The sequence below is a fragment of the Myotis myotis genome, unplaced genomic scaffold (genome assembly GCF_014108235.1).
Source record: "Myotis myotis isolate mMyoMyo1 unplaced genomic scaffold, mMyoMyo1.p scaffold_m19_p_10, whole genome shotgun sequence".
NCBI classification, from domain to species: Eukaryota; Metazoa; Chordata; class Mammalia; order Chiroptera; family Vespertilionidae; genus Myotis; species Myotis myotis.
The window spans coordinates 23487761-23503742 of NW_023416314.1; the positions used below are offsets into that span (position 1 = coordinate 23487761).

Here is a 15982-nt window from a genome sequence, read left to right on the forward strand (position 1 = left end):
GGGGAACTGGAGAACATCATCATGTGCGTGATATTTTCCCTGCCACACAGACAGTACAGGTGACTCCTGAACAACATCGTTTCGAACTGCACAGATCCATTTGTTTGAAGAATTTTTTTTTCAATGAGTCTATTAGAAAAAATTTTGGATAACTGACAATTTGAAAAAACTCGCAGGTAAACCATGTAGCCCAGAAATATTTTTTTAAATTAAGAAAAGTTAGGTATGTCATGAATGCATAAACTATATGTAGACACTAGTCTATTTTATCATTTACTACCATAAAATATACACAAATCTATTATAAAGACTTAAAATTTATCAAAACTTACAAACACGGACCATACATGGCGCCATCTGCAGTTGAGAGAAATGCAAACAAGTGTAAAAACCCAGTAACTAAACCAGAACTGCCTGACATGTACTGTGGCACATACTGTAACAATTGTGTAGCCACCTCCCATTGCTATTGCAGTGAGCTCATTTATTCCATTAAGATGCCGAGTGATGCTAATCATCTCCCCCTGAGCAGTTTGTCTCTCCAGGAAAGTGAATGTTGCAGTAAACAGTGATCTCTCGCGGCTCTTGTGTACTTTTCATCCTGTTGAGTGCAATACTGTTAACCTTGACTAACCTCATGGGACCCATACGAAGTGGCACTAGTGCTGCTGGAAGTGCCCCCAAGAAGCAGAGAAAAGTCAGGACATTGAAGTTGAATTGCTTGATATGTACCGTAGATAGAGGTCTGCAGCTGCAGTTGCCTGCCATTTCAAGATAAATGAATTCAGTAGAAGGACCATTGCAAAAAAAACAAAACAAAAAAGAACTTCATGAAGCTGTTTCTGCAGCTACACCAGCAGGTGTGAAAAACTAGCACGTTTTGCAAAATGCATTTTTATTTTTATTGAAATGCAGCTTTATGTGGGTGCAAGATTGCTATAAGACAGACATACCTATAGACCCTTAATATGATTCAAGGAAAAGCGAAGTCATTATATGATACTAGTTGCCTGGTGCACGAAATTCGTGCACATCAAAAGGGAATTAATTAGAGGAAATATTTTAATATTGCTATTTGCCCTTTCTCTATAATAGAAGTGTCAGAGGTGAAAGAAAATTAGTAAAATGTATATGAAAATATCCCTCCTGTCAGAGTCTGAGGCATGCTGTGGGACTCAGACTCAAGTCTCAGCCCATCCACGCATACCTCGAAATCATGAGAGATGCAGACCCAGCTGGCCCTACCCTCATCCAGCTCCACATGATGGGGGGCGCAGCCTCAGATACCCCAGCCTGGCCCTGGGTGGGGGGTGTGGTCTCAGGTCCCCCGGCACAGCCTCAGGTCCCCCAGCACCAGTGCTGGGGCAGGAGGGGGCGCAGCCTTGGGTTCCCCTGCCCCAGCGTGATGGCATGAAGGTGTGACAACCATTTGCATATTAGCTCTTTATTATATAGGACTAGAGGTCCAGCACACAAAGTCGTGCACGGGTAGGGTCCCTAGCCTAGCCTGCAATCAAGGCCATCTTCCGCCCACTCACCAGTCCCCAGTCCCGCCCCGCCACCGCCCACCCTGGTTCTCTGTGGTTCCCCATTTGCCATTCAGCAATCAGAGCCTGTGGGCCAGGAGGAGGGACCAAGAGGTCTGCCTTCCATCTGCTTGCCAGTCCCCAGTCCCTGCTGCCACCCACCCCGGTTCCCCATGGTTCCCTGTTCGCCATCCAGTGATCGGAGCCTGCAGCCCGGGGGGAGGGACTGAGAGGTGGTCAATGCACCTCATAGCAAGTGGTCGATTGGTCGTTCTGGTCATTATGCCATTATGATTGCTGGCCTTCTGTTATATAGGATAGGATATGGAAACACTAGAAGGAAGGTGAAGGATCTAAAGCTGCAGAATGTAAGGCCAGCGAAGAATGGTTTGATAATTTTAGAAGGAGGTTTGGCTTAAAAAATGTCAAGATAATGGGAGAAGCTGCTTCTGCCCACCAAGAGGCAGCAGACGAATTCCCACATGCCAGTAACAAAATCATTGGAAAGCAAAGGTATCTGCCTAAAGAGGCTTTTTTAAAATTGAATTTATTGGGGGTGACATCTACACTAACAAAAGACAAAGATGCAAATTGACTGTACCTTCGCTATGCCTTAAGCCATGCCCACCAGCCAATCAGTGACTATATGCAAATTAACCCAACCAAGATGGCGGCTGGCAGCCACGGAGCTGGAGCAAGCAGGAGGCTTGGTTGCCCCAATGATGGAGGAAGCCAAGCTTCCTGGATGGCTGCTGCCTCCTCTCAAGGCAACAAAGTTTCAATTATAGAAGGTAAATAAACCCCAGATACGTGCTTTCAGCAGGCCATGGCCACAAAGCTGGAGCGAATAAAAAAAGAAAAAAAGGAAAGGCTGGGAGCTTCGGTCACCAGGGGGCTTGGTCAGTCTGAAAACAGCCATCAGCCCCTCACCCAGGCTGGCCAGGCACCCCAGTGGGGACCCCCACCCTGAAGGGGGTGTGGGAAGCCTGAAAACAGCCATCAGCCCCTCACTCAGGCTGGCCAGGCACCCCAGTGGGGACCCCCACCCTGAAGGGGGTTTGGGCAGCCTGAAAATGGCCCTCAGCCCTCACCAGGCTGGCCAAACCCCCATGGGGTGAGGGTCCCCACTGGGGGGGCTTGGCCAGCCTGCAAACACCCATCAGCCCCTGACCCAGGCTGGCCAGGCACCCCAGCGGGCCCCCAACCCTGATCCAGGACACCCTTCAGGGCAAACCAGTCAGCTCCCACCCGTGCACCAGGCCTCTATCTTATCTAATAAAAGATAAACATGCAAATTGGCCATACTTCCGCTACACCTACAAGCCATGCCCACAAGCCACGCCCACAAGCCAATCAGGAGCAAGTATGCAAATAAACCCAACCAAGATGGTAGCAGCCACAGAGCTGGAGCGAACAGGAGGTGTGGGTTGCCCCTGCAATGGAGAAAGCCAAGCTTCCCACCTGCCCTGGCCAGCTGTGGGCTCCATCCAAAGCTACAAAGTTTCAATTATAGAGGATAAATAAATCCCAGATACCTGCTTCCAGCTGCTGTGGCCTCCACTCAAGGAGGGTCTGGGAGCCTGGGTTGCCCAGGGCTGTGGCCAGCCAGCAAACAGCCATCAGCCCTTCACCCAGGCTGGCCATGCCCCCCCAGAGGGGACCCTCACCCCATGGGGGTGTGGCCTGCCTGCAAACCACCACAGGCCCCTCGCTCAGGCAACTCCACACCCTAAGGAAACCCCCACCCTGATCTGGGACACCCTTCAGGGCAAACCAGTCGGCTCCCACCCATGTACCAGGCCTCTACCCTATATAATAAAAGGATAATATGCTAATTAGACTGGGAGACCTTCTAGGAGACCTTCCAGATGTTCTTCTGGACAAAGCCATTGTGGCAGGGCTGAGGTAGAGGAGGTTAAAGGCCAAGAGGGGAGGGCAGTTGTGGGTGATCAGGCTGGTGGGGGGCGGGGCCGTTGGGGGTAAGCAGATCAGCAGGGGGGCAAGTTGGGGGCAAGCAGAACAGTGGGGAGGGCAGGTGGGGGTGAGCAGGCCAGCAGAGGGGGCAGTTGGGGGTAATCAGGCTCGCGGGGGGGGGGGGCGGATTTTGGGGCAAGCAGGCCGGCAGGCAGAGTGGTTAGGGGCAATCAGGCAGGCAGGCAGACAGGTGAGCGGTTAGGAGTCAGCAGTCCCGGATTGCGAGAGGGATGTCCCACTGCCAGTTTAGGCCTGATCCCTGTAAACCGGCAGTAGTACATCCTTCAAAGGGTCCTAGATTGGAGAGGGTACAGGCCAGGCTGAGGAACACCCACTCCCCTATGAACGAATTTTGTGCACTGGGCCACTAGTTTTATATAACAAAAGGGTAATATGCAAATTGACCCTAACAGCAGAAAGACTGGGAATGACTGGTCACTATGATACACACTGACCACCAGGGGGCAGACGCTCAATGCAGGAGCTGCCCCCTGGTGGTCAGTGCACTCCCACAGGGGGAGCTCTGCTCAGCCACAAGCCAGGCTGATGGCTGCCAGCACAGCGGTGGTGGCGGGAGCCTCTCCTGCCTCCTCAGCAGCACTAAGGATGTCTGACTGCAGCTTAGGTCTCCTCCCTGCTGGTAAGTGGACATCCCCTGAGGGCTGCCGGGCTGCGAGAGGGATGTCTGACTGCCAGCTTAGGCCCGATCCCCCAGGGAGTGGGCCTAAGCCAGCAGGTGGACATCCTCTGAGGGGTCCCAGACTGCAAGAGGGGGCATAGGCTGGGCTGAGGGACCCCCCCCCCCCCGAGTGCACAAATTTTTGTGCACTGGGCCTCTAGTTGGTTAATAAAATTATATAGGTTGCAGCTGTACAATTCTATAATACATCCTCTGTTCATTGTATTGTGTGTTCACCACCCAAAGTCAAGTCACCTTCCATCACCATTTATCTCCCCTTTACCCTTTTCTACTTCCCCTGACCCACCTTTTCCCTCTGGTAAATCAACATACTGTTGTCTGCATCTATGAGGTTTTTTTCTCCTAAACAGGTTTTTCCTATTCTGAGGGGGGAAAGCCACAATGATATTTATTAGTAAGGATCACCAATGGGATGAAAGAGAACCCTGATAGAGAGAACATAATGAAAGTCTGGGAGGATTACCCCATTGAAGATGCCATCATTGTTATAGAAAAAGGAAAAAAACCCATCAAGCTGGACACAGTAAGTTCCTGCTGGAGAAAACTGTGTCTAGATGTTGTGCATGACCTCACAAGATTTATGACAGGGACATTCAAATCACAGGAGAGATTGTAGATATGACCCCCCAAAATGGCGGGGTGTAAGGGTTTCAAGATAGGGATCTTGGAGAGATTCAAGAGCTAACAGACCCCACCCAGAGGATTTAACAGGAGACAACTTGATGGAGATGAAAGTTTCTGAACCCGTGACCAGACAACGAGAAAGATGTAGATGCAGGGCCAGAAAACAAATGGATGTCAGACAATCTGGCAGAAGCGTTCTGATGATTCAAGACTGCTTCTGACTTCTTTTACAACACGGATCCTTCTGCGATACGGCACCGACACTACAGCAAACAGTGGAAGAAGAATGGGTACTGTACAGAAACATTTTTAGAGAAATAAAAAAAGCAAAAATGTCAGACAGCAATGACAATGTATTTCTATAAAGTTACCCTGTGTGTGCCTGCCTCCACTTCCTCCTCCACCTCTTTCCCCTCTGTCACCCCTGGGACAGCAAGACCAACCCCCCCCTTCCTCTGCCTACTCAACATTTAGACAGTGAGAATAAAGACCTTTATAATGATCCACTTCCATGTAACAAATAATATATCATCATAACACAGTACAGTTAATAGGCTTATCTGTTGTGGGTGGTGTGTGTCTTCCTGTGAAAATCTAATAACTGTGTGAAACATTTTTGTGTCGTCATCGTAGCCTGAGTATTCATCATCTGCAAGACTCGCACGGAAGTGCATGGCCTAGCGTTACAGAGGCATAAGGTGAGTGATATTTCATATAAAAATAATGTGTTGATTTTCGTATTATTTTATAACTTTGCTTCCAAAGAACTACATTACTATACAGTATGTCACTCCTTCTCTCTTAATTGGAGAAACTGTATCAGCTTATCATCACAGGTAAGTGGTATTTTTTAAAAAGTAACAATGTTTCCAATACTATATTATGAATATGACTGCAATACTGAGTGCTATAGAAATTTTATAATGATTTTTTTTATTTGTGTAGAGACTAGGCTATTGTGAAGCAATCATATCCATCACACTAGGCTCCCATAAAATAATCATATTGCTGCTTTTTTTAAATCAATGCATGAGTCATTATACTTGTAAATGAATTTCTTTTTCACATTATATTTTCATTTTTGATGTCTAGTGTTAATAATATGTGTAACATGCACAGTGTTTTATACAAGACAATATTTATGTAGGTACTGACAGATGATTCATCTTATAATCAGGCGACATAAACTTACAATGTTGGCAAATACGTACCAGTACTGTAAATGTATATCCTCTTCCTTGTAATTGTCTTCGTAACATTTTCCTTTCTCTAGCTTACCTTATTGTAAGAATAGAGTATACAATGCATGTAAATACAACATATGTGCTAATCAACTGTTTATGTTGTCGGTAAGGGTTCCAGTCTACAATAGGCTATTAGTAAAGTTGCTGGGGAGTCAAAGGTTATAAAGGAATTTTTGACTGCAAGGTGGTTGGTGCCCCTAACACCCACATTGTTCAAGGGTCAACTGTATTTCCTTTCCTGCATCTATAAGAGTATATGATCAGCTGTCAACTCCTGCAGGGCATTCTGTTGAGACAAAGACACAGAGAAGGATACAGCTTTCTCTCCTGCAGGGACTCATAGTGTAGCTTAAGCCTCGGACAGGAAAATAAGAATTATACAAGGGGAGAAGTGCTGTAACAGAGACGTGAACAAAGATGGATACAAAGGAGGAAGTAACTGAGATATGATCCAGGAAGTTTAAGTGAGGAAAGGAAAGAAAGAAATTCCCAGGGTTCACACAGTTTGATCCTTGATGATGTCTCTGTCTCCAGTTTACAAGGTATGGAGCAGAAGTAACAGGAAATGTCTTCTCAGGTAGTGGCATATGGAAACCATAATTCTCTTGCTCTTACGATCATCCCTATCACTTGGCTTATCTGTGCAGTGAAGACCGAGCATGGCTGCCCGCCTCAGCCCAGGCTCAGGCCTTTTTCCTTCCACATGGCCAGATCTGCTTTTCCTGATGCTGAGATTGCAGGACAGTGACTTTTGATTCCTGTTCACACTCAACGGATAAAGTTCCTCTTTCAAGATACTGTCTCAAGTGTTCTCATTACAAGGGGTAGTTTTATGGGCAGTGACCTGTCTGAGGCCTGTCTTCTCTCCCACAGACCTATCACCAGGTGCCCTACCCTGACTGGCGTTATGGACTATTCCTCAAGTTGTAACTCTGGATAGAGTTCTTTTTTCTCTTCCTCCCCTACATCTTTGTTAGGTGTCAGGAACATTTTAAATAAAACCTTTCTTTGGGGTTTGCAGGTGTATGTGTGTGAATGATTGAGGGTGACCTAAAGGAAAACAAAGGGTTTTGGCAAACCATCATTACCACGAGTGAAATCTACAAAGGATGCAGCAAGAGGACAGATACATAAATATTATGTAATTATGTACCGTTTTAATCCAGGAATTTTAAATATTTAACACCATTATCATGTAGTTACATCAGTGATCCTAGAAATTAGACCCCCCTCCCCCCAAAAAAACCCCACAACTTTTCTAGGAACACCTCTACTGAAATGGACCTGATAAAAAGAAAAAGTGTTGCCTGGTGTCCTGACTTTAAAGAAGTATGAAATTAAAAGAAAAAAAAAATGAAAGCAATGTCAAAAGTTAAAATCATTTTCCATTCTATCAAACGCTTGCTTCACCCATTGAGTCATTAAATATTTATTGGCACCCACCTGTGAGCCCCAGCTCAGGCTGCAGGTAGAATTTCAGCTTTGCCACGTGCGGAGCCGTGATTCCCTCATCTATAGAATGGATAGAAACGTGAGAATTATCTCACAGGTTTCTCATCAGAATTAAATAAGACAACGCAGGCATAGTGCTCAAGACTGCTTGACAGCGCATCAGTATAATTACTCTTAACCTTTATTTCCCTTCAGCCCTGCAGTTAACGTCAAATACCTTTGAAGGATATTGAAAAATCCTTAAAGTGAAATTTTTGACTACATTAAAATCTACCGAGTGCCTCCTGTATCTCTAAATTGGGGCATAAGGAGATCGATAACCCAGGAGCAGTCTGAACGCAGCAGGGACAGGGCAAGTCCCTCCCGCTTTGGACCCTCCCAGGTGTCTGTCTCAAGGAAAGCTGAAGCCCTGCAAATGGACGGGCTCCTCAAATGTAAGTTCCAGGTCATCTTTGCAGATGCCCCTCCCCTCCTGTCGCCCGGCCTTTCCCCAGCCCGGCCTTTTCCCTCACCGGGGTTTGCTACCCGGGAACCCTTCCCGGACAGCAGCCTCCAGGGGGCCCCTCGCGCCCCTGCGCTGGGCGGGGCGGGCGGCCGCACTGCGCATGCTCCGGGCTGGCGGGCTGGGTGCGTGGGCCGTGGGCGGGCGCCGGCGCAGGTCCGCTCGCTCGGCGGGAGGCTGGGGCTGACGCCGGTGTCGGTGTCGCAGCGGCGAGCGCGCGCGGCGGGCGGCGGCGACCTGGAGACGCCCGAGAGATGGAAGCGGCGGCGCCGACGGCGGCCGAGGCGGCGGGGCACGAGGAGCTCGGTGGGTGCCGCGTGCGGGCTGGGCGCGGGGCTGCGCGCCCGTGGGATGCGCGGAGGCTCCGGGCCTGCTCCTGGCCTGGGCCGGGGAGGCGGGTGCGGGCGCCGGGGCCGCCGCCGACCCTGCCCCGCGCTCGGGGCCGGCCGCTTCGGGGTTCAAGTTGCTAGTCCCTGGGCAGGGAGAGAACCGCCCCCCCCAAAAAATAGAAAAAGAAAGAAAGAAAAACACCTGGTGCTTCTGTGTGCCAGGCACTGTGCTAGGCACGGGTTGGAATTTAAAACCCAGCAAGGCAAACCCTCCCGAGACATTTGGGACAAGGTGAGGCTCAGGAGTCACTGACTCCATGTCAGGGTCTACGAAGGCGTCAGGGGTGTGTGTGTGTGTGTGTGTGTGTGTGTGTGTGTGTGTGTTCAACCAAGAGAAGATAGGAACCTTTGTAGATTTAAGGAAAGATATGTTTATTTGGGCTCTGTTGCCGGGGAAGAGCTCCCAGAAGGGGATGTTTACATAGGCAGCCAAGCATCAGCAATTCTAGTTAGTTACCTACGTTCAAGGATGAGCAGTTTGTTTTACATCCGGTGGGGAGAATATGCAGATAAGGTAGGGTCGCGGAGCACCTGTGGTCAGGAGTCTTGGAAGCAATTATGTTTAAATTTTATCAGGTTGAAGAAAGAACAGGCATTTCCTTCCATAGTTATTTACCTTTTTAATTGGAACTGTTTGCGTATACGTGGCTAGCCCCACGGAAGGCCTCGGTTAGGATTTACTGTGTTCCCTTGGTTACGAGTCAAGTCGGAGCAGCAGCTCGGCCACCCTTTCTCCGTGTGCGCGCCGGGGGCGGGGTGCGCTGTGTGTACACATCACCGCCAGCCAGGGAATGGACAACACCCTTATGGTTTCCAGCTGCCAAAGGGAAAACAAAAGTAAAGATACTGTTCCTTAGTTAAATGCATTATACTAGTATTTAGGGATATTTTTAATTTGATGCTAAATGATTAAAAAAGAAGTTGAGTTTTAAAGAAACACTTTATTACAGTAACTAGTTGGTTGACATTCCTGTAATGTGCAGGGCACTTCAGTTTGATATCTTTAAAGTCATAATAATGGTAGAAATAAACTCAGCATTTTATTGAATGTTTGCTGTGGATCGCATAGTGTGTTAAGTAAGTGCTTTACATATATGCATTATCTTCTTTAATCCTCACAACAGCGGGGTGAGGTAGGTGCTATTGTTATCCCCATTTTATAGGTAAAATAATTTAAGTTCACTAATGGCATAACTCAGATATGAACCCAGGTTTCTCTGACTTTTCTTTTTTCTTTTTATTGAATTAACTGGGATGACACTGATTAACAAAACTACACAGGTTTCAGGGGCATAATTCTACAACATTATTTGACTTTTAAATTCATCAATAACCTATCTAGGTGAGGATGTGGGGAAATGGGCATCCTCATGCATTGTTGGTAAGAGTAGTATAATGCATTTATCCTTAAAAATGCACAGCCTGACCTGCTCAGAGGCTGAGTGTTGCCTGACCTATGAACTAGGACAGGGGTGGGCAACCTTTTTGTGAGTGCCAGCCAAAACCAGCAAAATCTCTGACTCAAAATTCTTCTGCGTGCCAACCCTAATTTTTTGAGAACATGTTACGCCTACTTGATATCTCTTAAGGTGTACGTATGTGAAGAACCTTGAAAAAATAATAAAATTCATTCGAGTGACAAAAACACAGTATATGATGATGAAAAATACATTTATTTTTTAATGTATACATGTACACTGATAGTCCGACAGAAAACTTTATGACTCCGTTTGATATTATCAGTGGGATTTTTGTTGCTGCATCACTGATGACAGAGATTTTACATCAGGTTTATATTTCGTGACCTTCAGAGATATGCACGAGCTACTACTTTCATCCGTCAGGCTACTCCTATTATGAGACTTAACAAAATCAATCACTGAGAACAAAGATTCACAAGTGTACGTGGATGAAACCAAAACACTGGTTGGATCTAGAAAGGCAGGGAGAGTTAAGGCAGAGGCATAGAAATTGCTCTTCCCTTCTCTCGTCAATCCATGTCTATGGTCTTTAAGATAACTTGTTATGTAAAATTATTTATCTAAGATGCACCTACACTTGAATTTATCTGAAAAATAAAAAAGTCGATATTAAGAAAAAAATTGTAAATGGAAGATTATAAGAGGGTTTCACGTGCCAGAAAAGTTACTAGCGTGCCATGTTTGGCACGCGTGCCAGGGGTTGCCCACCTCTGTTCTAGGAGGTGCGGTAATTTTAATTACAAAAATGATGTTTATATATTTCCTGATTGTCTACATACATTATCCCATGGATGCTAGAAGACAAGAAATGAATCATTTTAAAATGCTGAAAACAATTCTGCCAACCTAGAATTCTGTACCCAGCAAAAATAATCTTCAAAAAATAAAACAAACAAAACATTATTGTACTCATGCTGTGATTATTCAGCTCTTTCCCACTCAGCATATGGTACACTTTTGCTTGTTTTACTGAGACTTCAAAACCATAATTTAATGATATTGTAATACTTCACATAGTGGATGCACTGTGTAGTTAATTTAGCAATTTCCTGATTGTTGCACATTTAGATTGTTTCCAAATATTTAACATAAGTTATGTTTCAATTAACGTCTTCGTGCAGAAATTCTTTTCTCCATATACTAGCTTTTCAGAAGTGGAATTATCAGGTGAAAAGGATAAACATTTTAAGGTTTCAATACATACTGCTAAATTGTGATTTTTCTGATTAAAACTGGAAATTTAGCTTGACTTTAGTTTAGGAAATTGAGATCGAAATAATTGTCTGAACAATATAAGACAGCATAGAAGCCCTGCGTAATTTAAGAATGTCCCAATTGTATGCACCACTAATGTATACATATGGGTATAAAGTATAGTGTATAATACTGACTAAAGCTATGTCCATTTATAAGTTTTCCATGTATAAATAGAAATAATTAGGTCTAGGTAGCTTGACATCCATTGTTTAATAGTATTTTATAAAGTAGTGTGAACTTTTACTTACAGTAATCACATAGCATTTTTCAGAGGTTTTCAATTTAGCACTTGGCCAAAAACTACAGCACGACATTGGCAAATAATAGACTTTATGTATAATGCAAATTGGATTTTATGATTTTTAATTACTTTGTGTGATTTTATTTCATATGTTTTAACTGTTAAAGCTTTATTATGTTAGGTTTTTAAAGTATTTGTCTCCTTTACTATTATCTATTTCTTTCTGGCTGGCATAACACATTTTGTTTATCTTTGTAGATTCAGTATTAGCTCATAAATGCTCAGAATTACTATTAGTAAATTAATTTTTTGTCAAAGCTTTACATTTAAAAATTCTATGTAGCATAATTTGCTTCTAATACATCATTTTATTAGAAGGGGAGGAAACTAGTAGTTATTGATTACTATGTGCCAGGGGCTAGGCTCCATGCTTCATATACATAATCTCATTTCATTATCGTGAAACCCTGTGAGGTAGAAGTTATTACTCTCATTTGACACAATGCAGAGATAGGCCCAGAAAAAATCCTGGTTAAAATATAATCAGATCATGTCATTCCTCTGCACAAAACTCTCTACTGTGGTATTGTCTAGTATGGTAGCCTTTAGTCATATATGCATTTGAAATGTGGTTTGTCCAAATTAAAATAGACTGTATATATAAAATATATACTGGATTTCCAGGACTTATATAAAAAATAGAGTGTAAAATATCTTGTTAATAATCTTTTATGTTAATTACATGTTGAAATGATAATACTTTAGATATATTGGATTAAATAAAATACATTACTAATTTCACTTGCTGAAAGTATTTGCTATTTTCCTTTTTTTTTTTTTTAAATCTTTATTGTTGAAAGTATTTGCTATTTTCCTTTTTTAAGAAATATGGTTATTAGAAAATTTATATTATGTTTGTGGCTCACATTGTATGTCTGCTGGTCAACACTGCTCTAGTGGCCTTCATGTCCATTGGTGTCTACAAGGCTGTATGCCGTCAGCTCTTTGTAGTGCTCTGACCTCCTCTCCCACTGCACTCCCCTTGCTCGCTCCTCTCTGGCTACTCTGGCCTCCTTCCTACTTAAACACACCAGACTCTCCACATCGCTAGAGCCTTTGCCTTTGTTGTTCCCACTGCCTGATTGCTCTTCTCTGAGATAGCTACAGTGTTCACTCTCACCCCTCCTCAGGTCTTCTTTAAAATCCCACTTTCTCAGTGACTATCCTGTGTAAAATTACAGGCTCAACCTTCCTGAACCCCAAATCAGGCTTACGTCTCTCTCCTAAGTGTCCCAGAGCATCCTACAGTCTCCCTATAACAGAGTTTTTAACACATCGTTTTATACTAGTAATGGTCAATTTTACTTGTATGCATTCTCTACTAACTGATAGGAAAGGTGTTAAAAATTGGTGTCTGTAAAGGCTACATAGAAGTTTTGTACTATTCCTGAAAATTTAATGTAAATTTGAAAGTATTCGAAAATAAAAAGTTTTAAAAGTTATGTCATTCATTCCCAACAATCATTTTGTTTGCCTCAGCTCTTTGTTATGTAGGTTTATTGTATTTGAATGGAACAAACTTTCATGTCCTTAAACTATCCTGTACTTCAGACTTTACTAATGCATAACAGTCATCTCAATAAATCTGAATTTAGTAAATTTTACTAGAACAGGACAGAAAGTGATGGCTAGTGTTGCTTTTCTCCCTGAAATGAGCAAAATCATGCTAAAAATTGCTATATATAAGTGCAAATTTTGGTTCTAAAAATGTAATGGTAGGAATGGACTTATAATTTTAAGTATTTAAAAATATGATTACTTATATATAGTATGATTTGCAGTTAACGAGATAAAAATTCATTTTGTTATTTCTTCACATTTTCCATAATTCTATGACCTTTACTGTAAACCTCATGTAGACAAAGCAGAAAACATTTTGCATTGAATACTTATGCTTTTCATTTTGCACTGCTTAGTCCAAACAAAATGTTCAGCAAATAAGTCTAGTTGTTTATTTTTAAATATACTAAAACTCAGGATACTAATGTGCATTAACTTACGGTAGAAATAGTAAAGATGAGTACCAGTGGTATATACTACTTAAAAATTAATTTATACTAGCTTTATCCCACTTTTAAAAATAAATAGTGGAGTTCTTTGTTTTTCTCTTTAAAGATATGGATGTAATGAGGCCCTTAATAAATGAGCAGAATTTCGATGGGACATCAGATGAAGAACATGAGCAAGAGCTCCTACCTGTTCAGAAGCATTACCAGCTTGATGATCAAGAGGGCATTTCGTAAGTGTTATGGTTTACATGTCTCCTTTTCACTCAGTATATACTTTGTAATCTTCTACGGGTGAGGGGCCCTACTAGATAGTACAGAAGACACAAAGATGAATAAGACATAGTTCCCGCCCTCAAGGTGTTGATAGTCTATTTGGGAAAGAACAAATACATCTAAATTACAGAGTAGTGTATAGGAATTACTCCAATGATGATACATATCAAAGGTTATGGATCTTGAAGGAAGATCTGATTGAGAGGATATAAATTTTAAGAGAAGTTGCTTCTGAAATAGGAGTTAGATCGTGGGAGGTAGGTAGTAAACCCTTCGTTATGCAGTTGAACTTTTTAAAACTTTTCTTATTTTATTAATAGATTTGAGTGAGTTCTTATTCTAGGAGTAATTAATGATTTAGCAAAGTAATGTTTTAATTGATAAGAAAAGAATAGCATAAACTAAAAAGTTTTAAGCATTTTTATTTCCTAAGTTTAAAGTTTGTGCTAGTGTTCCCAGGTTATTTTTTTCTTGGTCAAGAGACCTCCTTCAAATGCCTGTTAAGAGGAAACTTTTCTTAGGTGAAACCCCTTAGGGCAGTGGTCAGCAAACTGCAGCTCGCGAGCCACATGCTCTTTGGCCCCTTGAGTGTGGCTCTTCCACAAAATGCCACGTGTGGGCGCGCACATACAGTGTGATTGAAACTTCGTGGCCCATGTGGTATTTTGTGGAAGAGCCACACTCAAGGGGCCAAAGAGCCACATGTGGCTTGTGAGCCGCAGTTTGCCGACCACTGCCTTAGGGAGTTCATAGTCTAAAAGTTAACCAGTATTTATCTTACCTGATGATACACATTGTTTTAAAACTTGTATGTTTTTTCTTTTAATTAACTTCCCCTTATGTTCATCATAGATCAAATATGTTTAGTACCATAATTACATAGACAATGTCAGTAAATTGCTATCGTATTGTTCTGAATATTATAGCAGCAAAGAGTCTTATGAGAAAATTACCTTTTCTTTATTAGTTTAACTAAGGGCCCAATGCATGAAATTTGTGCAAGGGCCTTGGCCCCGGCCCCCGCCTGCCGCCACAGCTGGGGGCCTCTGCCACATCTGCCTTGCCCCCGCCTACTGCGGCTTTGTCTGGAAGGAAGGACATCCAGAAGGACATCTGGTCTAATTAGCATATTATGCTTTTATTAGTATAGATATGTACAAAAATAATTTTACTTAAATATCTCATTTAGTCTCCATAATAATCCTAGGTATTTTACTTTTATTGTATTTTTATTCTTTCTTTATTTTATTTTTCTGGTCAAGTTCTTAGGTAGTGTTGAGAACTCTTTTTTGGGGAAAATAAATTAAAACCACTATTAAAAAAATCAGTCAGTTGTATTTCACTTTTAAATGGCAAAGATGGGACTTGAACCAAATATGACTTCTGGCCCATTTAACTTCTGGTTGAATGGAAATGTTGATTCCTTGCCTAGATTAATTTTTAATTACTTCCTAATGCTAAAACCATGATCATGTGATTTTAATAGCTTTTGTTCTAAAATGTTTAAATCTTACAACTTTTACTTTTCAGATTTGTACAAACTCTTATGCATCTTCTTAAAGGAAATATTGGAACTGGCCTTTTAGGACTTCCATTGGCCATAAAAAATGCAGGCATCGTGGTAAGACTTATATCATTGTGCTCTGTAGTTACCTCACAGCTATCAGTCTTCATTTACAGCAAAGATTACCACAAATTAACATCTGACCTAGTCAACTAAAACATGGTCAGGTGACAAACATTCAGCCATTGTATTGATAAAGTTATGCCAATTATGATAATAGTATCTAACCAAAAATGACAGTTAATTACTCTTTTGATTTCTACTTAATTAGTAATATGTATTATTTGACAGAAAGATCCTAAACTAGTATTTGAGTTTATAGGTATGTTTATATCTTATTATTCTTGGATTTTCAGTGATTTACTAGTAAGCAGTGTACACATGTCAGCACATTTATTTATAGAGAAGATTATTTGTATTAGTGAACTTACAGTTTTTTAGATTCAGAATAAAATATGTAGTTTTCAGATTTCAAGAACAATAGTTAAAAGGAATAACATTTTTTGAAAACAAATATTTAAATATTAGAACCAATTATTATAGTTGTTGCAGAGACTCTAAATAGGAGAGAATTCACTTAAGTAATGAAATTATATTTAACCCTTTTTTAAATGACTAGTTTTCTAAAAAACAATTTTAATATCTTTCTCTGCATTTGACTTTGTTCACTCTAATTTAGAGAAACT

At 42.2% G+C, this 15982-nt stretch overlaps 1 protein-coding gene across 2 annotated transcripts in view; it reads left to right on the top strand.

Moving 5' to 3' along the window:
• Positions 1–8141: 8141 nt before the first annotated feature.
• SLC36A4 (solute carrier family 36 member 4) overlaps positions 8142–15982 on the top strand; it is a 50410-nt gene continuing 42569 nt past the window's right edge. Inside the window, exons 1-3 of one of the 2 annotated variants that reach the window (XM_036324711.1) lie at positions 8142–8328; positions 13566–13689; positions 15263–15353. In XM_036324711.1, coding sequence (XP_036180604.1) covers positions 8277–8328; positions 13566–13689; positions 15263–15353 — 267 coding nt within the window. In that variant the 5' untranslated portion in view covers positions 8142–8276. Of the gene's footprint in view, positions 8329–13565; positions 13690–15262; positions 15354–15982 lie in introns of those variants that run through there. The other variant, XM_036324712.1, reaches the window with a different exon arrangement.